This window comes from Aspergillus pseudodeflectus (assembly GCF_044049435.1).
Source record: "Aspergillus pseudodeflectus strain CBS 756.74 chromosome Unknown BJX68scaffold_81, whole genome shotgun sequence".
Taxonomy (NCBI): domain Eukaryota; kingdom Fungi; phylum Ascomycota; class Eurotiomycetes; order Eurotiales; family Aspergillaceae; genus Aspergillus; species Aspergillus pseudodeflectus.
Genome location: NW_027263857.1, coordinates 108,175 through 133,064, shown reverse-complemented (window position 1 = coordinate 133,064; position 24,890 = coordinate 108,175). Strand labels below are relative to the sequence as shown.

Below are 24,890 nucleotides of genomic sequence, written 5' to 3'. Positions count from 1 at the left end.
CGATGGCCACTGACGATACCTTGTCGCATGCGAAACCCTCGACCCGCAACGTCCAGCACGTCGTCCTCGGAAACCTGCGTTTCCAGACCTGGTACCAATCAATCTACCCCGAAGACCTCGTGAGCAAGGAAACAGACACTCTGTACGTCTGCCGCTGGTGTTTCCGCTACGCATGTGACGTAAACACCCATGCAACACACACAAAACTCTGCCCGCACCGGACGACGCCGCCAGGGACAAAGGTCTACGACCACGGAGGCTATTCCGTCTGGGAGGTTGACGGCGCAGACCACAAACTTTTTGGGCAGAACCTGTCGCTTTTCGCGAAACTGTTCGTCGACCATAAATCCGTCTTCTTCGATGTCGTCTCCTTCCTCTACTATATCCTCGTCTTCACGGACCCCAATGACCCGGACAAGAGTTATCACATCCTGGGCTTCTTCTCCAAGGAGAAGCTCTCGTGGGACGCGAATAACCTAGCATGCATTCTCGTCTTCCCTCCATATCAGCGCAAACAGTTGGGCAAGCTGCTAATGGGGGTGAGCTACAAACTCAGCGGCTGGGAGCAGGATAGCAGCCGAATCGGCGGTCCGGAACGGCCCCTCAGCGAGATGGGTCGCAAGAGCTACGGTCGCTTCTGGGAGGAGCGTATAGCACGATATCTTGTTCTGCTATCCTCCAACACCACCACCGCAGGCGAATCGGAAGACACAAAGACGCAAAAGTCTTCATCAGCCAAGGGCCCCCGCAAGAAAATTACGCATGAACTCATGACAGTCCAGGAGATCGGTCTGGCCACCGGCATGCTAACAGAGGACATAATCACGACCCTTCGGAGCCTGGGAGTTGTCGAGCCTGCATCACCGTCAAAGACACGCAAGGGAGCGTCTGCGGAGAGCGAGGCAGTCCCGCTCGTCGTGAGGAGATCCAAGGTTCTCGACTGGGCCAAGTCGAGTAATGTCAACTTGCGAGACCCAGTAAGGGACGAAGGCTTCCTCCTAAACCACTTGTCCGCCGGTGTGGTCCGCGAGACGGCTTCTCCAGGCAGTGATGATGACGAGTAATGCATTTGGCTTGTTTCGCCCCATGTACTTTAAGTTCTTGCAGTCCTGCTCAAGTGTAGGCAGCTACATTCAGTTTTACACTGGACCCTTACGAACGACAGTTTCTTTACGAACCTTCTAGTCTCATACTTACCCGGATCGGTAATGAATGCTTCAACCTAGCTATGTGGCGATCTTCAGTCACTAGCTCAGTGGAATATCGACTCCGCCCGTAGTCTAAGGAGAGGTTCTGATTGATTAGGCAGCAGGAAAGGTTGTGTCAAGAGCATTAATATTGTTAATGTTTTTCCTGTACAATTAGGCAGAAATTCTCTAATCAGAACTAAGACAGCTCCAGGATTATGGTATGATTTTGTATCTATAGTTTTGCGTATGAGATCCCTTACTCCATACCACCGGGTCCACCTTGTCTACCCATCTGCCTAGCCTTCAGAAGCTCGTCGCAGAGAAGTAGGTTGGAGGCAATGCCCGTGCTCGAAGCGACGCAGTTACGCAGGACACGGTACGAGTCAAAGACACCACCTTGCACAGGGTCCATCGGCTCACCCGTGGTCAAATCCAAGCCAACAATGTTTCCATCGGCTCGCTCCTCCTGCAATGCCGCGAGAGAGTCCTGGATGTCATGTCCAGAGTTGTCCGCGAGGGTCTTGGGGATGATCAGAAGGGCATCGGCAAATGCTTCGACACCCCACTTGGCCTTGCCTTTGACTGATTTGCGGAAGCTATCAGAGGACAGGTGGGCATTGCAGGCAACCTGGAAGGCTCCTGCACCAGGAATGACACAGCCATCGACAATTGTGTTGTATACTGATCGTAGACCATCCCGGACCGCATCCTTGACCTGTGCGATGGTGTGTTGGTTCGGGCCCTTGATCAGAATCGTGACCGACTTGGGATCCTTGACCTCCTCCACGAAAGTGTACTTTTCCTCTCCAAGCTGGTGCTCGTAGACAAGCCCAGCCCATCCAAGAACATCAGGAGTAAGATCCTCCACACTGTTCTGCGCGATACCGCCGCAAACAAGCTGAAGACGCTCCATGTTCCTCCTCTTAGCTCTCCGAAGAGCCATGATTCCGTTCTTCACCAAGACGTCCAAGCTCAACGGGTCGATACCCTTCTGGTTGATGACAACGAAGCCCTTCTTAGGATCATTACCGCAAACCTGTTTCTTGAGCTCCACAATCTTCTGTAACTTCGAATCCACGAACTTGCGCTCACTCTCGACAAGCTTATCCCTCTGCTCGGCAGATGAATAGTAGAATCCTGAGTTGATCTCTGACTTCTCATATTCCAGACTGACATTCAGTGTAAGGATAAAGGCATTCTCGACGCGCTTCGGCATATCGGGGTGTCTGGCACCGTGGTCCAGAGCGAGACCGCGGATAAGTTGCGTATCGGACGAGGTCCGGTGTTGCATGGTCATAATTTCAATCATGTGCAGATCAGGCTTCTCGGGAGCCCGGTGGATAGCGAGGACAGCATCGACGATATCCGGAGTGAGTTTCTCGGCAAGGGCGTTGTTCAGCTTTGTGCTAAGCGATGTTCGAGCGACGGAGAGGAGGAGTTCGCGATCGATCGCTCGCTCCATCTTGAATTGATCGAGGAACTGCATAAGAGCGGTGTTAGCCAATGATATCCAGCAGTATGCTCGTCCTCCTAACCTTCAGGGCTTCATTCTTCGCAATCTCATAGCCATCCGTAATCACCCTAGGGTGCAAGCCCTCGGAGATGTGACGATCTGCCTGCCTCAGAAGCTCTCCAACCAGAAGAACGACCGATGTCGTTCCATCACCGGTAATATCATCTTGAGCAGTCGCGGCCCGAGCGATCATGACCTAATATTGTCAATATGGGGGTTGTCGTCCGAAAACGAGGGAAGAGGATCTCACGGCAGTGGGGTTTTGGATTTGCTACCAGCTGTTAGCTATCTGCTCAGGAACTGCCACGTCGAGGTAGATCAACATACCATCTCCCGCAGAAGAACGTTTCCATCCTTGGTCAATTTGATCTATTGTAATCCTGTTAGACATCATAACCCATCAATAGCTTTGGTACTGCTTACACCACCAGCACCATCCACCAACCTGATTGCAGTTAGCTCTGTACTGAAAGTAAGAAATTTGATGCGTACATTTTCAGAGTCCCGGAAGGACCAAGGTTGGACTTCAGCACATCCTGAAGACCCTCGCCGGCACTGATATTCACCCTCAAGGCCTCCGCCCTCCGCTGTATATTGTTAGTTTCTGAAAAGTCACTGAGGGGCATTTCTCCATACCCTCGACTCCGCTTTGGGGTTCAGCAGTTGAGTTGCGGACATATCTGCACAAATTATCAAGAGCCGACAGACGTATCCAGAAAATTATCACCGAGCTGAGACAAACAGAAAAGAAAGAATTGGGCTTGCTGCTGCGAAAGTGTAGCCGCAAAGCTCGTGGTGCTGCCGTCGAATGCGGTGAGCAGGCAAAGCCCACATTCGGGATTCTTACTAGCGCCGGCTCCGTGAAAAAAAAGTCTCGACAGTTCGACTCTGCAAAAACTAACCTCGAGGCACTTGTTCAATCCCCACGTCGGCCTACACCAGGTCAACAGCCTCGAAGCTCTGCGAAAGTCGAAAGGGTCTCGATCAGTTACACGAAAAAAAAGTCCTATTTACTTGTGCTCAGGGGCTTTCCCGATTTTCGCAATGGCCGACTATCTTCTTTTCGAGGGCCCTATGGGCTACTCACTTTTCAAGGTTGCCCACCAGGGCGACACCGTGGGACACAGCTTGAAGGAGGTTCAGGAAGGTGTGAACGACCTAGCCAAGTTCGGAAAAATGGTCCAGCTGTCCAGTTTCTTGCCTTTCGAGTACGTTCTGTCGTTTACTCGCTCTGCGCAGTCTCCAACTAACAACACTGCAGGAACAACAAGCAGGCCCTGAGCGAAATTAACGACATTTCGGAGGGTGTCGCCTCAGAAACGCTCGTCTCCTTCCTGGAAATGAACCTCCCCAAGCCTAGCAAGAAGAAGAAGGTTGTGCTGGGACTTTCGGATAAGACTCTTGCTGGAAGCATCAAGTCCGCCTTTTCTTTCGTCGATTGCGAAACCGGTGATACCAGCGAAGTCGTTCAGGACATGCTCCGTGGAGTCAGACTGCACGCTAGCAAGCTGCTGAAGCAACTGCGGGAGGGTGATATGGATACTGCTCAACTCGGTCTCGGTCACGCATACTCGCGAGCCAAGGTCAAGTTCTCCGTCCAGCGCGACGACAACCACATCATTCAGGCCATCGCTATCCTCGACCAGCTCGACAAGGCCATCAACACCTTCTCCATGAGAGTGCGCGAATGGTACTCTTGGCACTTCCCCGAACTCATTAAGATTGTGTCCGACAACCAACGTTACGCTCAGGTCGCTCTATTCGTCAAGGACAAGAAGACCCTCACTGATGAGAGCCTGCACGACATTGCCGCGCTTGTGGAGGACGATGAGGGTGTCGCTCAGAGCATCATTGATGCCGCCAAGCACAGTATGGGTCAGGAAATCTCCGAGTCCGACATGGAGAATGTTATCGCTTTCGCGCAGCGTGTCGTCAGCCTTTCCAAGTACCGCAAATCTCTTCACTCCTACTTGGTCTCGAAGATGAGCGTGGTCGCTCCCAACTTGGCTGCTCTCCTTGGTGAGATCGTTGGTGCGCGTCTCATTTCTCACGCTGGAAGCTTGACCAACCTGTCCAAGTACCCTGCCTCCACTGTCCAAATTCTGGGTGCTGAAAAGGCTCTTTTCAGAGCCCTCAAGACCAAGGGAAACACTCCCAAGTACGGTCTCCTGTACCACTCCTCTTTCATCGGCAGGGCTGGTCCTAAGAACAAGGGCCGCATCTCGCGATTCTTGGCCAACAAGTGCTCTATCGCCTCAAGAATTGACAACTTCTCCGAAGTACCCACGACGAAGTTCGGTGATGCTCTCAAGAAGCAGGTTGAGGAGCGTCTCGAGTTCTATGCTTCTGGCGCTGCCCCCACTAAGAACGAGGTTGCCATGGTATGTTCCCACCATCTCAACCCCTGTCATTTTCGCCATTGATCTAGACCGATGACTAACTTTCTCCTCTAGAAAAACGCTATGGAGGCTGCCCTTGCTAATGTGCACATCGACGGTGAAGATAGCGATGAGGAGATGAAGGACGCCGTCGCTGAGAAGAAGGAAAAGAAAGAAAAGAAGGAGAAGAAGGAGAAGAAGGAGAAGAGCGAAAAGAAGGACGAGAAGAAGAAGAAGCGCAAGTCGGACGTCGGCGAGTCTGAAAAGAAGAAGCGGAAGCACGACACCGATGCGGAGCCATCCAAGAAGAAGAAGAAGGTCTAGAGCCACAGTTTCTTGGGGGCAGGAGGGCGTCTTTATCGCGGCGTTGTACGGTTGATTTATGCTATTTTCTTGGTTTTTTCATTGTGTCTGTTTGCAGTTTGCTCCTTCATGATCTGATGGGCTTTGTTTCTGTAAATTATGTGACCTGGGCCTACGCCTTTCAAAATTTGGTTGTTGATACGGAATCTAACCTTTGAATCTTTCTATTCTTATCTCACCTGAGCTTGTTGGCTGCCAATGTGCTCGGGCGGAATAAGTGGCCGTCCCCTCTCTTCTCCTCAAGGGGGGGTTCTACAAAGTTCTTTCCTGACTTCCTTGCTGCCATGACAATGGCCCGACTTTCTTCTCCTTGTGTCAGTTGCCTGATATAAAAATGGTATCCTCTACACTTGAAAGCAACCGGTAAAAGTGAGGTTTATCTCCAATATCGGCAGTCCCTCGTTGTCAATGCCCCTCACCTACTAGTACAAAGTCACCCGAACCCCGCGAAGATGATGCCATCAGCACTTTCAATACCGTTCAGCCCCTCTATACAAGATTCGAACAGTCACAGCTGGCCTGGATCCCCAGAATCTGGCCAGTCCATCATCAGCGTTCAAGAAGCGAGGCTCCGAGACTGGGAAGACCAGGGGAGGTACAGCCCTCGAGCTGTGGTGGCTGGCCGCCTTAGTGAATTGGCAATACGGGGCGATTTCCACCAGCAGCTCCCCGATCGCAGTCTCCACCAAACCGCCATTCTTCCTCTTCTGCAGACAAGCTGCTTGCCCAAGCATTCCGACCTCCATGGCTTTCATGCGATGCCCGATTCGCAACCTTCAGCAACATCGATAGAACGCCCTCGTTCGCCAAATAAACAACCACATGCTTCGCGCTCAGCCACTGACGCTGAGCCCCAGCTTCAACCTGCACAAACTTCAGTGAGCCCGAGCAAAGCCTCTGCAAGTCCTCGCAAAAATCGAACTACTCCTGCGCCCCTGAAAGCGCGCGGTGCAAGAAAATCGCCTCCACCTCCCGATGAGGCGGGTGTGGAATTACTCACATGGAGTGACTCGGAAATAACAGGTCATAACCCGACCGATCCTGATGACGACGGCTATGGTATCAACGGCATAGGTTTCAAGCCCACTGCGGCGATTGCGTGGGGTAGGTCGCAAAAAAGGCAGAAACAAGTCACAGATTGGAAAAGTCGTGAAGCAAGAGAAGCGCGCGAGCGACGAAGAGAGCGCCGAGATGGCAACGACTTGGATAAATTGCGCACCGTCCAATCAGGCGGTATCAAGAAAAAGGTCAAATTTGACGTTTGACCCAGTTTTATGCGACCATTTGGCAATTGGTGTATCCCTCATTATACAACAAGCGATTGTGGGTTCGGAGCACAAAAGGCGAACAGCGGCGTTGAATGGAATCTGGCTTTGGGAATAGGGATCTTGAATAATGACATGGGTAGTTTGGCGGCGTTCAGCGAAAACCAGAAGTATATACTTTACATCCCAATTAATATACAATACGAGCCCAACGAACTCCATGACACCAAACAATGCGCAGAAGCTCTACCAGAACTTGTAGTTTGCAAGATTTGTCCAGCTCTTGCGCTTCCTCTCCTCCTCCGCCAGACGAGCAGCTTCCGCAGCTGCTTGTTCCTTCTCCCTTTGCTTCTTCAGCTTCAGTTCCTTCATCATTTCCACGGCCTGCTTCATTCCATCCAATTCTTGTATCCGCCGGCGCTGGCAGAATTCATGCGCTGCGAGGGATGTGATAGCGAATGCGCCGACGGCCCAGTTACATGCGGTCCATATTGAGCGTAGTCCTATAACGAAATAAGTCAGCCTTGGTTGCGATATCCTGAAACGAAAGCTTGATCAAGTGTATACCTCCAAGAACACCCCTCACCCCGCCAACCCCAAACCCAGCTCCGATTCCAAGGAGCAAAGAGTCGCGCGCGCACGGCGCTTTATAGAACGAGGTCGCATCTTTCAGCGACATTGATTTCATAGCTTCTGTTACCGAAGCATCCTTGGCTGTCTTGCCAGCGTTCGGCAGCATATTCACCGGCTCCTCCGGGTTTCCAAAGGCATCCCATAGCTTCCCGACTTGTGACTTTGGGACGTCGTACTTCGGTTGTGGTTTCGGTGGGAGGTCATATTCGGCCACGTTCTGGCTTGTGTTGGGTGTCGCAGATTCTCGCGTATCGTCTGCCATGATTAATTGTGCCGTTGAACGGGAAATTGCTTGCCAATGCGATCGGTATACATCTGCTGGTCTTTTTCGGTAACAATCATGCTATTACGGAGGATAATTAGTCCGATCCCGAAACGAAATGGTTTATCCGGCGGTCACGAGGGAGCCACCAATAATATGGCACGCGTATAGTACAACGCGAATAAACGCGTCGGTCTTGCCGCGGAGGCGGCCCTTTGATGGGGAGATTTTGCATTGCTCGGAGGGCCCAATCGAGATCCATTGGACCTTAGATCACCACTCTCTGAACGCGATCTCACCAAAGTTAAGATTTCGCGAGGTTGTACTCCGTACCTACAGTCATATCTTTGTTGCTCCATCCCATCAACGTGTTCGATGTTCCACCAAATCCTTCATTCTACCCTGTAGTGATCCTCACCCCGGCCGGGGCATGTCGCAATGCCTTCAAGAAAGCCGAGTAAATACGGGACCAAGTTCCGCTCAGGCGCGGCCTCTTTCAACCCAAAACGAACGAAAACAGTCGAGTTCTCCTCCCTCCGGTCCTCAGAAGCGACATCCCAAGATGAGAAGTTCGAGGCGATCCGGCTGGCGAACAGCATCGACGAGTCGCTGGGCTTCCCACGCTTCGAAGCGGGCGAGAAGAGAGTCGGCTGGCTCATCAACATGCACAGCACAACGATAGAGGACCCGAAGATCCCAGGAGGACGCGCCGGGGTGGACTACTATTTCCTCGAAGACGACGGAGGCAGCTTCAAGGCGACTGTGGAATATGACCCTTATTTCCTCATTGCGGTCAAGACGGGCCGTGAAGCAGAAGTTGAGGAATGGTGTCGCAGAATGTTTGAAGGGCTCATAAAGAAGATTAGGAGGCTTGAGAAGGAAGATCTTGACCTGCCGAACCATCTACTTGGGCATCGAAGAACGTTTCTTCAATTGAACTTTGCTAGTGTGAGCCACTTGCTTGAAGTGCGAAGGACGCTTTTGCCTCTAGCGGAGAAGAACAAGAAGAATATTAACATGATGGATACATATGTGGAGATCTCAAGGTTAGTACACGAGCATACTTTGTGTCTCAAGAGGCTGACTTCTTCCAAGCGCGAACGCTGGATTCGATCTCTTTGACGACGAACTGATTAATGAGACACGACGTAATGGCAATGTGGATGCAAGTGATTTTATAATTGATATTCGAGAATACGATGTTCCATACCATGTTAGAGTGGCTATTGACAAGGGTATGAACGGATCTCAACGCATCGAATGGGTGGCTAACGTTATCTCCGCTCAGATATACGAATAGGAAAATGGTACACGGTAGAGGCAAAGCACGGCGTTATTTCATTGACTTGCTTGGAAGAACGACTTCAACGAGCGGATCCCGTCGTCCTCGCATTTGATATCGAGACAACAAAGCTACCGCTCAAGTTCCCCGATTCAGTGATTGATCAGATCATGATGATTTCGTACATGATTGATGGCCAAGGGTTTTTGATCACCAACCGCGAGATCGTATCGGAGGATATCAACGACTTTGAGTACACTCCTAAACCCGAGTACAACGGACCCTTTATGATCTTCAACGAGCCAAACGAGCGGGCCGTCCTTGAGAGGTTCTTCGACCATATCAAACTCGCGAAACCAACAGTCATTGCCACGTACAACGGTGACTTTTTCGATTGGCCTTTCGTCGAAGCTAGAGCAAGCGTCTTGGGAATCGACATGTATACGGAGATTGGCTTCCGAAAAAACAACGAAGACATCTACCAGAGCGACCACTGTGTGCATATGGACTGCTTTGCTTGGGTCAACCGAGACAGTTACCTCCCACAGGGTTCTCGTGGTTTGAAAGCAGTCACGGTTGCGAAGCTCGGATATGACCCTGATGAGCTTGATCCGGAACTCATGACGCCTTACGCCAGTGAGCGCCCGCAGACATTGGCCGAATACTCCGTTTCCGATGCTGTCGCTACGTACTATCTATACATGAAATACGTCCACCCATTCATCTTCTCTCTGTGCACAATTCTGCCTCTGAATCCGGACGACACGCTGCGCAAGGGTACTGGAACGCTCTGCGAAATGCTGCTGATGGTTCAAGCATACAAGGGCAATATTGTTCTGCCAAATAAGCACAAGGATCCTCCGGAAGCTTTCTATGAGGGTCACTTGCTCGAGTCGGAGACCTACGTCGGTGGACACGTCGAAAGTATTGAAGCTGGTGTTTTTCGAAGCGACATACCAGTCACATTCAATATTGACCCGACTGCGGTGGATGAACTTCTCAGAGATCTTGATGCAGCTCTGAAATTCAGTGTTGAGGTTGAAGAGAAGAAGTCTATGGACGATGTCACAAACTACGATGAGGTCAAGGCGCAGATTGTCAAACTTCTCACTGACTTGAAGGAGAAACCGCAAAGAAACGAAGTGCCCTTCATCTATCACTTGGATGTCGCCTCTATGTACCCTAACATCATGATTACAAATCGACTGCAACCAGATTCATTGATCCAAGAGTCAAATTGTGCAGCGTGCGATTTCAATCGGCCCGGAAAGACCTGTGACAGGCGTCTACCGTGGGCGTGGCGTGGCGAGTTCCTCCCTGCTAAACGTGACGAGTACAACATGATCCGGCAAGCTGTCCAGAATGAGCGCTTCCCTGGCAGGACCAAGAAAGCGCCCATGAGAGCTTTTACCGATATGAGCGCCGATGAACAGGCGGCGATTATCAAGAAACGTCTTCAGGATTACAGCAAGAAGATCTACCACAAGATTCACGACAGCAAGACCATGGTCCGGGAGGCCATTATCTGTCAACGGGAGAATCCATTCTACGTGGACACTGTGCGTAGCTTCCGAGACCGACGATACGATTTCAAGGGAAAGCAGAAGGTCTGGAAGGGGAAAACCGACGCATTAAAAGCTGCAGGCGCCTCATCCGCAGAAGTCGAAGATGCAAAGAAGATGATTATCTTGTTTGACTCGCTACAGCTTGCGCACAAGGTTATCTTGAACAGTTTCTACGGATATGTCATGAGAAAGGGATCTCGCTGGTACTCTATGGAAATGGCCGGTGTGACTTGTTTGACAGGTGCACATATCATTCAAATGGCCAGAGAGCTTGTTGAGCGAATCGGACGACCCCTCGAGCTGGACACCGACGGTATCTGGTGTATGCTTCCCGGGTCATTTCCGGAGAACTTCTCCTTCACTCTCAAGAATGGCAAGAAGCTCGGTATCTCTTATCCCTGCGTCATGTTGAATCATCTTGTTCACGGTCGATACACCAATCACCAATACCAGGCCCTTGTCAATCCCGCAACATTCAAGTACGAGACGCACAGCGAGAACTCCATCTTCTTCGAAGTCGATGGGCCTTACAGAGCGATGATCTTGCCGACGTCCAAGGAAGAAGACAAGAACTTGAAGAAGCGTTATGCGGTCTTCAACCACGACGGTTCATTAGCAGAGTTGAAGGGCTTTGAGGTCAAGCGACGCGGAGAGTTGAAGCTCATCAAGATTTTCCAGACGCAGATTTTCAAGTTCTTCCTCGAGGGCACAACTTTAGCTGAGACGTATGCTGCAGTGGCTCGTGTCGCTGATAGATGGCTGGACGTCCTCTACGAGCACGGGTCCACACTAGCTGATGAAGAGCTTATCGAGCTGATTTCGGAGAACAGGAGCATGACAAAGACGCTTGAGGAATATGGCAACCAGAAGTCGACATCCATCACCACTGCGCGACGTTTGGCAGAATTCCTGGGAGAGCAGATGGTCAAAGATAAAGGCCTCAACTGCAAGTACATTATCTCGGCACGGCCAAGGAATACGCCTGTCACCGAACGAGCTATCCCGGTTACCATTTTCTCAGCTGAGCCCAGCATCAAGCGCCATTTCTTACGGAAGTGGCTGAAGGATGACCCTGGTGATATGGACCCTCGGAGCGTTATAGATTGGGACTACTATTTGGAGCGGTTGGGGTCCGTTGTACAGAAGCTGATCACGATTCCAGCTGCTCTACAGAAGATCCGTAACCCGGTACCCAGAGTCGCTCATCCAGATTGGCTGCAGCGAAGAATCAATAGGCAGGATGACAGGTTCAAGCAGGTGAAGATGACCGACATGTTTGGGAAATCCGAAAAGAACCCGTTATCCGATATATCAGCCAACATCCTTGACCACCGTGTCCAGCACAATGACAACTTAGACGAGGCCATGGCCAGTTCAATGGAGAAGCTCAAATCATCGTCCCCGAACAAGGTCTCGCAGAAACGAAAGCATCCTGAGGGTGCCCAGAAGACATCTCTCGACCCGTTTGCCAGTCTCCCGCCAAAAATGCCGTCCATGACAGATGATTATGTTGGGTTCTTGAAGTATCAGAAGCAAAAGTGGAAGATACAAAAGCAAGCTCGACTTCGCCGCCGACAACTCTTTGGTGAGAGGGCAAATACCGGTGGAGATTCGTTAAGCCACCTCTTCAGGAACCAAGCTGAACTGCTGTACATTAGTACATGGCAAGTCCTACAACTTGCTGAAACAAGCAGGCCTGGTATCGTACGAGCATTTGTTCTGATTGACCGGAAGATACACGCTCTCACAGTCAAGGTCCCGCGAACTGTCTACATTAACCTGAAGCAAGACTCACTGCCTAACGTTGAGGTACCAGAATGCGAGGTCGAGAAGGTCAACCATACACTACCAAATGGGCATCCCTCTGTTCACTTGTTCAAGCTTACTCTCTCTGAAGACACTTTCCTGCGAGAAGCGGATAAGATTGACGCTCTACTACAACATCCCAGTGTTGAGGGTGTGTATGAGAGGAACATTCCTCTGAATCTCCGGGCCGTTCTGAAGCTGGGGAGTGTGTGTACCTTTGACGAAACACAGCGAGGAGTGCTAGGAGAAGGGTTAGACAGTGGTTTTGACCTCTCGACTCTTTGCCGTACGACCTCTCAACAGACCTATCTGGAAGATTCGCCCTTAGCATATCATTACCTGTATCATATCTCCTCCGGCGACAGACAGATCTTTGCTATCTTCTCGAGCACGAAAAGCGAAGCTCACATTGTCATCCTCAACCGTGCAAGGGATGTTCAAGGTCTGCCTAATGTTGACAAGATTTACTCGGAGCTTCTTTCCCGCAAGCTACAAGATACGTCTGGCGACCAGGCACAAGGTGCTTTCCAATATCAAGAGAAGATCCACTTCAGAACAACACAGATTACGACAAGAAGGAAGGCTTACCTTGAAGTGGGTGATCTGATCAAGAAACTTCGAAACGATGAGAGTTATCCGGCTGTTATGATCGTACAGTCACAGCAGAGGACCCGTCTTTGCCACGATATTCCAATCTTGCGAGAATATCCTATTCTCCCGGTGAAGCCGGAAGTGTCAGACATGAATCTGCCACCATTAGGCTGGCAGTCCTTCATTGCCAGACGACTGGTCACACACTACCTCTATCTCTCATCCTGGGTTCAGCATCTTACATTGCTCTCCAGATACGGCGATGTTCCACTTTGCAACCTCGAGAGCGATGACCCACGATTCCTGATTGATATCTCGTATGCCAGGCGGCTTCAGCAGAACAACGTCGTTCTCTGGTGGTCTTCAAACCCAAGACCTGATCATGCAGGCTACGAGAAGGATGATATTACCGGCCCATTGGAGAAGGTTAGTATGCCGTCTATCAACGTCCCAAGCGCCTATACCACCGTATGTGTTGAGCTAGAAGTTCGCAACCTTGCGATCAACACCATTCTCACCTCCTCAATCATCAATGATGCGGAAGGAGCCGATTCGCTGCTAGCACCCGCTGAACAAACCGCAGAGGGTGGTACCGGTGTTCTCTACTCAGAAAAGGCATTTGCATCGGCCGGTGCAGTCGTGCTACGCGAGATGGTGAAGCACTGGTGGTCAGAGGCCTGCCAGGGCAACAACATGGCCGACATCATGGTCCAGCATCTCATCCGATGGGTCGAGAGCCCAGCCTCGTGTCTGTACGATCGCTCACTCCACCAATACGTGCGGATGTTGTCAAAGAAATCCTTCCAGCAGCTTATGGCTGAATTTAGGCGAGTCGGCTCAAACGTCGTCTTTGCTAGTCCGACACGTCTCTTACTTCAGACATCAAAGACGGAAGTCGGGAACGCCTATGCCTACAGTCAGTACGTTCTAAAGTCGATACGAGCGAACCCGTCTTTCCACTTTATCGACCTCGACATTAAGGAGTACTGGGACTACCTAGTTTGGTATGACGAGTACAACTATGGCGGCAAAGGATGTCAAGAAGTGGCACAAACTGAAGAGCAGCCGCTGGAAACGGTTATGCACTGGCAGCTTAGCCGATTCTTGCCAACGCCGATGCAGACTATCTTTCATGATTGGACTGTGGAATACATCGAATTGATGCACGGCTTCAAGCGACCAGAATTCGAGGATTTGCATACCCAGCGCCTGACTCAAATCCCTATCGGACAGCCAAATGGAGAGGACAGCGAAGAGCTTTCAGCGGCGCTTGCAGAGAGATTCTCTAAACCGCTCAAGAAGCAGATCTCGGGGCTAATACGCCGTCAGCGGGAAGAGCTGTTGCATCCAGAGCTGGCATCGGACTACGTCTTCCCAGTCCTGCCTGGGGTTTTGTCAGACCCTAACGACGAGAAGCGCAACCCAGTACTTGAACTAGTCAAGCTGTTGATGCAGGTTCTGAGCCTGTCCAAAACAACTGCCCTAGAGACTCGCCTCCTACGTCGTGAGTTGCTCGCGCTATTCGAAGTCCGAGAATTTAGCAAGGAAGGCCGCTTCGAGAATCCGGGCGCTAGCCTCAAGATACCCGAACTTACATGCAGTGCATGCTGTCTGATTCGCGATCTCGATTTGTGCCGAGACGAAGACGTGCTCCCTGAAGCTGGATCTGATGCGAGTAACACGACGTCGAAACCATGGCGCTGTCCCTTCTGTCAGACGGAGTATGATCGCTTGGCGCAGGAGGAAATGTTGATCGGTCAGGTGTATGGCATGATCGTCGCGTGGCAGACACAGGATCTCAAGTGCTCGAAATGTGGAGGGCTCAAGATCAGTGAGTTCATGGAACACTGCTCGTGCAGTGGTTCTTGGAAGGAAACCATGAATCGGGGTGATATTGACAAGAAGCTACGTGTCTTGCAGAGTGTTGCGAAGTTCCATGAGCTTAAGCTTCTGGAGAAGGTTGTTGAGGAGGTTCTTGGGCAGGTTTGATCTTTGATCTTGTTTGTCTACTAATGGCGTTGGCTTGAGTGTCTGTTTGTATAGCATAGTTTGGAGTGGGTTATCGGCGCTTGAGGGCATGCTCTATTATGGTAGTATATAGTTAATGATCAGCCCATGTTCCAATGCATTTGTCTACATTTCCTCGCTATTAATTTCCTCTTCAGCATGAGACGCCTTGGTGAGAGTCGACTGGACGGCTAATTCTCGCCGACCCAGACAATTTCCCCATCATCCAACTCCCCTGACATCTCGCCCTGACTCCTTTCGGCCCTTGTCCTCGTCATTGATCTGGCTTTATCGGAGTGGCAAGACTATACTATATTTGGCCTGTGATAGATCAGCCCCATATATTCTGCGACGGGTGAGGGTCGGGGATTGCGGACTGAAACGCTGATCTCGCTTGCTTTACTACACCGAAACCCCGCAGTCTTCACCCCAATAGGAAGAAAGCTCACGAGTCTCACCAACGGCCGGGCACGCCCCTTTCAGCCGTGTCGCTTTGTCCTCAGCTCATTATCGGTTCGTTCAGGGTCCATTTCCCCTTTTTAACTCGAGGCTAGCGTCGCTGCTTCGGCTTTGTTTCTTTCGCTTACTCTGTACTGACCTAATCGCCCAACAGCCTGCTGCCGAGCGATAACAACCGGCTCCCCCTCCTCCGACTCGAATATCTCCCAATCCTTTGAAATCTCGCATCGCTGAGAGCGACCGTCCGGTGACAATGGCTTCCCAGGTCCAGCCGGGCCAGAAACCCAAGATCCAACCTTGTCGGTATAAGACTGGAAAGACCTTAGGAGCAGGCTCCTACTCGGTGGTCAAGGAATGCGTGCATATTGACACTGGTCAATACTATGCGGCGAAAGTGATAAATAAGCGACTGATGGCCGGACGAGAACATATGGTATTTGCTGAGTCCAACCGCACCGCTGCCGCCTTAAGCAGATTGTCCATGACGGACGGCGGGGTGGACATTCGGGAGACGGAGGAGCCATGGGCTAAGGTGCATATAGGTCCGAAATGAGATCGCGATCTTGAAGAAAGTGTCTATGGGACATCAGAACATCTTGACTCTGGTGGATTACTTCGAGACTATGAATAACTGTGCGACTGTCCCCCGCTTCCGATGATTGAAGGGTGCCTGGCGACCGATGTGGGCTGACACTTCGTTCTTTGCGATAGTATATCTTGTTACGGACCTCGCGCTGGGTGGAGAGCTCTTTGATCGCATCTGCCGTAAGGGCAGCTACTATGAATCCGACGCCGCTGATCTGATCCGCGCCATCTTGTCCGCCGTCGCATATCTCCACGACCATGGCATTGTGCATCGCGACTTGAAACCGGAGAACCTGCTCTTCCGCACACCAGAAGACAATGCGGATCTGCTAATTGCAGACTTCGGTCTGTCTCGGATCATGGACGAGGAGCAATTCCACGTCCTCACAACAACATGCGGCACACCCGGCTACATGGCGCCTGAAATCTTCAGCAAACGTGGGCACGGAAAGCCAGTGTATGCTCACCATTCCAGCTCCCCTCTGCTTGATTCAACAGTCAAAACTAACTCCGCATAGCGACATCTGGGCCATTGGCGTAATCACCTACTTCATGCTCTGCGGCTACACGCCCTTCGACCGCGACTCCAACCTCGAAGAAATGCAAGCCATTCTCCGCGCAGACTACTCCTTCACCCCAATAAAACACTGGCGCGACGTCTCGCAAACCGCCCGCGACTTCATCAAAGCCTGTCTCACCGTCGAACCCTCCCAGCGTATGACAGCCCACTCTGCCCTCCAACACCCCTGGGTGAATCCGCCCTACGGGAAGAGCGAAGCCCTCGGCGCAGGACAGGACCTCCTTCCCACCGTGAAGAAGAATTTCAACGCGCGTCGCACGCTCCACAAGGCCATCGACACCGTCCGCGCCATCAACAAGCTCCGCGAGAACGGCGGGCTCATGATGGATGGTATGATGAGCGTTGATCCGAAGCCCGAGCAGGTGAATGGGAGTGAGGTCTTTGAGGAGCAACGGCACCAGCAGCAGGGTCCTGCGCCGGGCTACGGTAGTGGTGGTGACCCGATGGATATCGATAGTCGGGGTAATGCGCGCGGGCAGACGGAGCACCAGATTCGTGAGCAGGAGAGGAAGGTCAAGGAGACTGTTGCTGGGTTGTGGAGTAAGAGGTAGGACCGTCGGGGTGCGGTGGAAGTTGATTTCATGGCCATTTATTGTGTACATCTTTTTTCTTATCTCTATATCCTTTGTCTTGCTCAGTATGAGTCTACGAGTCATCTTAGCGGTAACCGATGAGATATATCCAACGAACTATATATATACCCCTCCCACATCATATCTCTACAAACATCTTTTCTATCTTTAGGTCAGGCTAACTAAGTAAGAGTGTACTTGCTGTTCTCTAACATCTTTCTTAATGATATTCCAAGTCTATGACAAAATATATGCTTGCCGGATATGTTGATGGTGCTTCACCATTCAAGTTGGGTGGGTTTATAGATCCCTGCACCGATGTTTGATTACCCCGCTACACATCCGAGGATAGATAGCCACAACGCTTCGGACTTCGGTTCGATACCGACATCAAAAAGGGGATTTTAAAGGTAGATTATTGCCACTATAGTAGGCACTGCACAATAGCCCGAAATATTCTAGAACAACCAAAACAAGACGCCACGACCTCCCTATAAACGAACGCCATTATCGTAGCCATCGCGGATGGCTTTCATAAAACCATCTATTCGCCAATGAAGCCGAATCTCAATCTGCTGGCTCTAACAACTGCTCACTACCGTCATCTAAGGATAGGACCCAGTCGCGCCATTCCTGCCATTCGGTGTAGCTTGCAGAGGACTTGAGCCCTTGGTATTTGACTGTTCGGAAATCCGAGACTTGGTCCCATGGCTTCGTGGAGTTGGTGTGCTCGCCACTGTTGTTGCCACGCAGGAATCTCCTCGTGTTGCTCTCGGACGGCCCGTCCCAACCGGCTTTATGCATTAGACTTTTGACGGTTTCTTCCTTAGTCCAGCCCTGCTCCACCGGTACATCGGGGAGGTAGGTTGCGCCGTAGCGTCTGCCGCGATGGATGAACGATATCCGGATACCGTGGATGCCGAGTGTCCAATCTAGAGCGTTGGTGCATGGCTCGAATGTCCCTAGGAGTGTCAAGGAGCACGATAGCGAGGGAAGAAGTGACTCTGGAATTGGAGAGAACCGAGTGTCATCAAATGCCCTATCATCCATTAGTGCCCGACCTACGAGAACGCCGGGGTATATCCAGCGGAGTGCAGCAGGTGTACGTACGAAGTGAGCGCGTAGGATTTCAGCCCGCGAGAAAGCTCCTGCGCCTCAAATGTACCGATACACCCACGCAAGGATTTACGGCCACCCTTCGACAGCGTGTTCCACGTCACAAAGAGTGGGTACTTTTGCTCGCTCAGCCTATGTTGTCTCCCGGCCGGCGTATCAGATTGGGAAGACACTGAGCTGGATGTGGTAGCGCTTGAGAAGACAGAGCTCGACGACTTGTTGGACATGGCAGATGGTGTCGTGGATACGCTGCCGTCGGATGCCGCTTGGGTTTGAAGACGATCGATGCTTGGGAGCTTAATGTTATGTGAGCGCGGATCAGGCTGCCCACTGGCGTTTCCAGGTTGCTGGCCGGATGCTTCGCTTTCTCCTAAAGGAGGTAACTCGTCGTCATCCTGCAGAGCGGCAAGTTTCTTGAACTGCTCATATCTCTCCCAGAGCTCTTCCACGGCCGTGAGGCTGATAGGGTCATTCCCATCATACGAGGCCGCCAGGCTCTCGAAGCAATAAAAGCAATGAGCCGGAGTTGCCATAGTCTTGATGTGAACCGATATTATCGATATCACTCGGGAGCTGAGAAGGTTGATGTGCTTGTTTGCCACTTGTTTGCCCAGCTTACCTGCTTTTGTAGGCGCAGCAGGGTGTATCACTCGACGACACTAAGTGGCTCCACCACCACCGCGGTCAAGTGGATACGAGGGGAAAACTCGGGAGACAAGACGCTTTGTAAAAGCTGCCTGCACTGTCAAGTCGCCCCAAGACTGCGGTAAAAGAAGCACGACTCGCAGCGTAATGCACAGCCCAAGAAACACCGATATTGCGCCCGTGGTGGGGTGATGAGAGGAGTGGGATGGAACGAGTGAACGTTGAGACCGAGAGAGGGGAAATGCAGCCGATAAGGCCTGCACGTGACAAAAAGGCCTTATCGCCCGTGACTTTCTCCGCATTCCCCATTTGGAAGGTTCACTGTTGACTGAGCCCTGGAGGTTGAGTTCAGCTCCGCCCAGTTGGAAAGTTTGTGTAGAACCACGTTCTATCAAAGCTTATTCTAAACGTACCATTGCTTTTGTAAACGGAAACTCAATATCATGACTGTGCCGCGTTGGAGATCCCAACAATCAACGCCGACGATCGTCTCTGGGCATGGGCAAATTCAGCATGGAGAGCATATTCCCCGCTGGGCCTGCTGCGCCCGACTGCCCTTGGATGCTTTCCAGCAGGTTCTTTACAAGGTTGATGTTGACGTTATCATCATCATCCTCTTCACCCTCTAGGGCAGGCATTGTGTCATCTTCCTCATCTTCCTTTCCTTGGGTCACGGCGCGTTTGCCTTTGGCAACGTTGCTTGGTCGATTCAGATCGAGAACCCCGGTTCCTTTCAACTCGGCCTCCATTTCTCTTGAAAGCTGTTGGATCTGTTCCGTATCATCTTCGGAGTCTGAGTCGAGTTCCTCCACTCGTTTCAGAGGTTTCGAGGCTTGTGACGGGCCGCTGAAGCCGGTTTTTGATGGCATGCCCATCATCTCCTTCATCATCCTTGAGAATTCTTCCTCATCAAATGACGCATCCTTGTCCTCTCCGTCGCTCTCTAGTTCATCGTCATCATCCTCGTGATCATCGGAATCTGACCCGTAGTCGTCAATGAAGTCTGCTCCCTCGAAACCAGCCGAGTCGTCATTCAAGAACTTCTCAAACTGGGCAACGATCCGCTGCAGATTCTCCTGCGCATTTGCGTCCCCAAATGCTCCTCCCGTCGGATCCTTCCCCTTCCCCTTCCCCTTTCCTTTTAGCTCTGTGTCCAGGTCTTCGAAGCTGATATCCAGCCACTTCTCGTCATCTTCGCGTTGATCCCAGGTTTGTATCTCCTCATCAGTTGGAAGGCTCTCATCGCCGGTTTCCAGGTCCTCGAGAACAATGTTTATTTCTCGCACTAGTGCTTTATCTTGATTTTGCGGATCTGTGAGAAGCATCTCAAAGCCACAAGATACCTTCATACCCGTCTCTGCGCGGTCATAAACTGTTCGGTTCTTGGTATCAGGTAGGCTGCCAGCCCAGGATTTCGGGACGGGAAAGTCTTGACTCTTGACTTGCGCATAGCCAACGCGTGTGAAACGAGTGCTGACTGTAACAAAGTCTTCGGGCTTGAAGATAAGGCCCTCTGCGTCTTTTCCACGGAGAGGTTTCAGGGCGATAGGGTCTCTCAGATAGAACGCTTCGACGGCCGCAGAGATGTAAGCAGGTTTTTGGTGTAAGAGGAATGCGACTTTGCGTGGCAGGGTTATCCGAGCTGAGTGGAGGTTTTCGCTGATCTGTTTGGGGTAGTTTCGAAGTCGATAGAATGCTTCCTCCTCTATCATAGCCGAGCGCATGAGTCGCTTGGAATCTTCTTTTATGATCCTCCTTGACTCGGATAAGGATATCTGCTCCGTCACTCGATTCTTTTCGTTCTTCGGCTTGATTATGACCAAATCTCCTTTGTTTATCCATACCTGCGCATTCAGTCAGTCGACAGCAGAATAAAACCGTCCGGAATAGCGCTCACCCTGTTATCTGCAATGTCCGGTTCAAGCCATGCGGGCAATGCGCCGGCAGCTTCAACGAGGAGGAACTGGCCATCGCTGTCTGTAACTGTAGCCCAGACATTTTCATGTTTCTTCGTCAATTCGCGCAACAAGTATACAATCACCCATTCATCTTCAATCGAGTCTCCGAAGTTGGTACGTCCGCTTAATGATGTTATGCCTAGAGACACATGCCATTAATATACCTCCGACAAAAAGCCAGTCGCATACCGAGAGGGGCGCACCGTTTGCCTTAGTGATCTCCAACTTGAACCCCTCCCTTTGCCATATATAGTCCTTTAGCAAGGATTTCACCAGTTCGGCCGCGGACTTCTGTACCTCTATTAACCGCGACCGTGTATCTGCGACCTCGTCGACAACGGCGGGGGCGGGGTCTGAAGGGATATAGTGGAGAGAATATTCGATGCAGTCGTCGGGAAGTTCAGGCTTCGGTATGGGCCGAAACGTGGATTTAAACCATTCAAGGTCTTCTTCCGACATAGGTGGCATGGTGTCTGAATTCCTGAAAAGCACCGCTGTATAGGACCCTTGTTGTTGCAGCACCCAGAAATTTGAGGCAAACCCGAAAAGTATCATTGCCCAATGACTTCATAATACACGCTAGTCTGTTATTGGTTAGAGCGGTTCTCCGGCGGCCCATCGCTGACGGGTGTAAACAAAACGACGGAAGAATATCTTCACCGCCGTACATATCATGCTGCCTTCTGGTCCGTCACATTGAGTTCGAGTTGTTTTTCTGTGTTTTTTGGGGATGGTTACGCGTCGAAGGGTCTTGAATTACTCTTGGATATACTAACCCAACAATCTTTACGCGCGTCACACCACCACAATGGCTTACCCGTACATCGACACCCCGCGCACCGAAGTCGACGGAAACGCGACGTACCTGACTAACGGATACCGCAGCGTCGGCCGCCACAATCTCTCAGCCCTGGACTCAGTCGAAAACTCGTTCCAAACCCCCTCAAAGGACGAAGATGTCCTGAAAGTCCTGGGCGACGCGCGCCGGCGCAGCTCTGCGGGATCAAAGCTCAACACTCCGCGCGCGACGGCTGGCTTGCGATCAACAAGAACCGCGTTAAACTCTCGACAGCAGCTCCCTTCGGCGAAGGGCGAATTTACACCGATGCTTAGGAGTGCTATGAAGAATAACCAGCTGAAGAATATGTCCACGACGCGCGGCGGAGCGGGCGGGTTGAAGACACCGGCTTATTTGAAGGCGAATTATCGGAGCTCCGCAGGTACGCCGGGGCTACCGGCTATGAGCATGTTGGATATCGAGGAAGAGGACGCGACAGCTGATGATCCGACGCCTGTTCCGCAGGTTGCGAGTAGCAGTATTGCGGGTACTCCACTCCCGGGACTTGCCAGTCGGGATCGTGGGGTGCTTGGTGATGGAAACAACATGACATTGAAAGAGCAAGAGAAGGTAGGGACTCGCAGTAAATGTGACTGCGACACGGCTGCTGACTTTCACAGATAATAGATAAGCTCGACAAGGACAACTTTGGACTGAAATTGAAGGTCCATTTCCTCCAGGAACAATTAGAAAAGGCCGGGCCGGCCTACAACCAGGCGGCGCTCATGGAAAACTCGGAACTCAAGGTCTCCAAGTTGACGATGCAACGCGACATATCACGGTATAAGAAGAGCCTCCAACAAGCCGAACGCGACCTCGAAGCATATCGCCAGCAGTTTCAGGAGCTGAAGGAGAAGATGCGAAGGAAACACATGGACGAGACTTTGCAGCGAGAGATGGACTCAATGCGAGAGGAGCTGGAGAGTAAAGACGAACGCGTGCGGGAACTCCAAGAACAATTGCGAGAAGCGAAAGACGCTCAATCGCAAGAGATCGACAAGCTTCGGGATGATATCGAGGACCTCGAAGCATCTCTAAGAGAAAAGGACCGGACCATCGAAGAGCGCGAAGAACAGATCGAGGAATTAAAGGACAAAGAAAACGAGGAGAATGACGCGCTCTCAGAATTGGAATCGGAACTGCGACGAGCGAAAGAGCAATTGGAGGAACTACAGGACTCTCTCGACCAGGCGAAGTCCGACGCGGTAGAAGCCAGAACCTCTGAACAACAAGCACTGGAAGAGAAGCAGAAGGCGGAGGAGAACCTTCAAGAGCTGCACGACGAGATGGCCAATAAGTCAATCAGCACCAAGGGACTATCGCGTCAACTAGAGGAAGAAATCAAGGAACTTCGGCAAAAGAACAGCGCATTGTCAGAGGAGCTTCAATCGAAGACCAAGCGGGCGAGCGAGCTGGAGGAGCAATCCCAGAAAGCTCGGCAAAGCGCAGAAGGGGAGAAGGAGAAGATGCTTGAGGAGCTGTCCCAAATCCGACGAGAACGCGAGCTGGCTCGCCAGGAACGCGACGAATTATCTGCCCAGCTCCAAGAAGCACGCGATGAAATTCAACGCAAGACTGACGAGAAAGATCTTCTCCACACCCGACATCATGCTTTGACGGACGAGTCCGGCAGCCTACAGAGCGAGCTAGCCAGGGCGCAAGCCAAGATCCGCGAACTGGAACAAGCCTTGAATACCGAACAACAGCAGGCTTCAGAGGACGTGGAAAATGTCCGTGCTCATTACCTGGAGGACGTTGAGAGGTTGCAGGAGGAAATTGAATCGCTTCACCATGAGATCGAGGACAAAGAAGGCCAATTCGCGCTGGAACAAGATAGATGGGAAAGTGCCCGACGCAACCTGCAGTTACAGAAGGATAGGGCAGAGGACCAGGCGGCGGGTTTCAAGCGAACAATTGAGAAACTCGAACAGGTGGAGCACACGCTGACAGGCAAGGAATCCAAACTACAAGAAGTCATCGACAGTGAAAAGGCAAGGCACTTCAACGCGGAAGCTGTTCTTGGCCGTCAAATAAAGGAACTGAACGATGACTTATCGGCCAAGCGCGACGCAATCGATCAGCTACGACAGGAACTGCTCTCGGTCAAGGAAGAGCTTCGCATCACTAGACGCGCAGAAGTGACACTCCAGGAAAGAGTACAGTCCCTGGAGGAAGAGGTTGTTGTCCTACAGTCAAACTTGGAAGAAGAGCAAGAATACGCCAAGATCCGCTCACAGAAAGGACCGGTCGAGCAAGACGGCCAGGTGCTGAAGTTAGTAGCTGAGAAACAAAAGCTTCGAGACCAGCTTGCTAATGCTCATGTTGAACTGCATGATCTCAAAGCGGTCAAAGCTGAGATTGAGGCAGACCGGGATGAGCTTCAGGTGCAACTCGAGCAAGCCCAAAACCAGTTTGACGACACGACCCGATTTGACAAGGAGAAGGTCGAGCTCCGCAGATCCTCTCTACGGCTGGAGAGCGAACTCAAAAGACTCAAGGACGACAAATCATCCCTGCTAGAGGTCAAGGAGGCACTCGAGAAGCAGCTTAACGAGGAAGTTGAGAGAGCTGCTTTGGAAGAGAACCGACTATCCGCTGAAATCGAGCAGCTTCAGGATAAATTACATACCACCTCCGGCGGCAGAGAACGCGAACTCGCTCTAGCGAAGAGTAAGCTTCAGAGGTTCGAGAAGCGCATCCACGAACTCGAAGCACTTCTTGAGCAACAACCCGCAGACCACGAGCAGTCGGCAACTGCAGCAGATTTGTCCCTTCTTCGGCATAACCTGGATGAGGTACGCAGGCGCGAGAGGGCGCTCCTCCAGCGCGAAGCAGACCAGAAGTCCTCTATTCGCACGTACAAATCCAAGGTCGTCGAACTCGAAAAAGAGCTGCACGACGCGCTCATTAAGAAGTACGAAACCCAGTCGCCTGCATCATCACCTTCCAACAAGCTACACGAGGAAGTCCGCACCCTACGGAAACAACTCTCAGACGCCCAACGGGCCCTCCGGGAACTGAAGTCCAAGAACCACGGCCTTGAGCGCACAGTCATGCGAGAAGAGGACCAGCGCGATCTCCACGAACTCCTCAAACAATCTACCTTGGAAACCGAGTCCCTGGCCCTCCAGGTCTCCGAAAAAGAAGCCCAATTGACCGAAACAGAGGCTCAACTCCGCCGAGTCCGCGAAGAGCGCGCAAACTACGCGCGAAAGGCCAACGCAGCAATCAAGGAACTCGACGCCCTGCACGACCGTTACAAGCATGTGATGGAAAAGGCAG

General features: G+C 51.6%; 9 protein-coding genes across 9 annotated transcripts; 5 read left to right on the top strand and 4 right to left on the bottom strand.

Annotated features, from left to right (window-relative positions):
• BJX68DRAFT_210650 (putative histone acetyltransferase (MysT1)) lies at positions 1 to 1,279 on the top strand (the record flags this gene model as incomplete). Its single annotated transcript, XM_071037724.1, has 1 exon — positions 1 to 1,279. A coding segment is annotated over one exon (1,064 nt), but the record flags the coding sequence as incomplete, so codon positions are not given.
• Positions 1,280 to 1,446: 167 nt separating this feature from the next.
• On the bottom strand, positions 1,447 to 3,381 carry BJX68DRAFT_259132 (chaperonin-containing T-complex subunit CCT6; the record flags this gene model as incomplete). Its single annotated transcript, XM_071043641.1, has 7 exons — positions 1,447 to 2,670; positions 2,726 to 2,899; positions 2,954 to 2,974; positions 3,031 to 3,072; positions 3,127 to 3,148; positions 3,196 to 3,290; positions 3,340 to 3,381. 7 exons carry the CDS (start codon positions 3,379 to 3,381, stop codon positions 1,447 to 1,449), a joined length of 1,620 nt encoding a protein of 539 aa, XP_070893226.1.
• Positions 3,382 to 3,538: 157 nt separating this feature from the next.
• sik1 (snoRNP complex protein NOP56) lies at positions 3,539 to 5,651 on the top strand. Its single transcript, XM_071037723.1, has 3 exons — positions 3,539 to 3,911; positions 3,965 to 5,084; positions 5,157 to 5,651. Exons 1-3 carry the CDS (start codon positions 3,748 to 3,750, stop codon positions 5,403 to 5,405), a joined length of 1,533 nt encoding a protein of 510 aa, XP_070893225.1. The 5' UTR covers positions 3,539 to 3,747; the 3' UTR covers positions 5,406 to 5,651.
• Positions 5,512 to 6,832, top strand: BJX68DRAFT_210675 (uncharacterized protein). The gene has a single exon (XM_071037725.1). It carries the CDS (start codon positions 5,897 to 5,899, stop codon positions 6,707 to 6,709), a length of 813 nt encoding a protein of 270 aa, XP_070893224.1. The 5' UTR covers positions 5,512 to 5,896; the 3' UTR covers positions 6,710 to 6,832.
• Positions 6,833 to 7,656, bottom strand: BJX68DRAFT_210582 (COX20 family protein). Its single transcript, XM_071037722.1, has 2 exons — positions 7,277 to 7,656; positions 6,833 to 7,212 (listed from the first exon to the last, which is right to left on the bottom strand). Exons 1-2 carry the CDS (start codon positions 7,602 to 7,604, stop codon positions 6,956 to 6,958), a joined length of 585 nt encoding a protein of 194 aa, XP_070893223.1. The 5' UTR covers positions 7,605 to 7,656; the 3' UTR covers positions 6,833 to 6,955.
• Positions 7,657 to 7,806: 150 nt separating this feature from the next.
• Positions 7,807 to 14,837, top strand: BJX68DRAFT_279722 (DNA polymerase epsilon catalytic subunit POL2; the record flags this gene model as incomplete). Its single annotated transcript, XM_071048785.1, has 3 exons — positions 7,807 to 8,650; positions 8,700 to 8,839; positions 8,893 to 14,837. The coding sequence occupies exons 1-3, from the start codon at positions 8,043 to 8,045 to the stop codon at positions 14,835 to 14,837; spliced, it is 6,693 nt and encodes a 2,230-aa protein (XP_070893222.1). The 5' UTR covers positions 7,807 to 8,042.
• Positions 14,838 to 14,928: 91 nt separating this feature from the next.
• On the top strand, positions 14,929 to 17,188 carry BJX68DRAFT_248640 (serine/threonine-protein kinase). Its single transcript, XM_071041962.1, has 4 exons — positions 14,929 to 15,747; positions 15,857 to 15,947; positions 16,026 to 16,356; positions 16,418 to 17,188. Exons 1-4 carry the CDS (start codon positions 15,568 to 15,570, stop codon positions 17,028 to 17,030), a joined length of 1,215 nt encoding a protein of 404 aa, XP_070893221.1. The 5' UTR covers positions 14,929 to 15,567; the 3' UTR covers positions 17,031 to 17,188.
• Positions 17,189 to 17,618: 430 nt separating this feature from the next.
• On the bottom strand, positions 17,619 to 18,700 carry BJX68DRAFT_272469 (AMMECR1 domain-containing protein; the record flags this gene model as incomplete). Its single annotated transcript, XM_071047213.1, has 2 exons — positions 17,619 to 18,090; positions 18,162 to 18,700. The coding sequence occupies 2 exons, from the start codon at positions 18,698 to 18,700 to the stop codon at positions 17,619 to 17,621; spliced, it is 1,011 nt and encodes a 336-aa protein (XP_070893220.1).
• Positions 18,701 to 18,976: 276 nt separating this feature from the next.
• Positions 18,977 to 21,287, bottom strand: BJX68DRAFT_210523 (putative regulatory factor Sgt1). Its single transcript, XM_071037721.1, has 4 exons — positions 20,974 to 21,287; positions 20,710 to 20,909; positions 19,226 to 20,656; positions 18,977 to 19,147 (listed from the first exon to the last, which is right to left on the bottom strand). Exons 1-3 carry the CDS (start codon positions 21,236 to 21,238, stop codon positions 19,286 to 19,288), a joined length of 1,836 nt encoding a protein of 611 aa, XP_070893219.1. The 5' UTR covers positions 21,239 to 21,287; the 3' UTR covers positions 18,977 to 19,147; positions 19,226 to 19,285.
• Between the last annotated feature and the right edge of the window lie 3,603 nt (positions 21,288 to 24,890).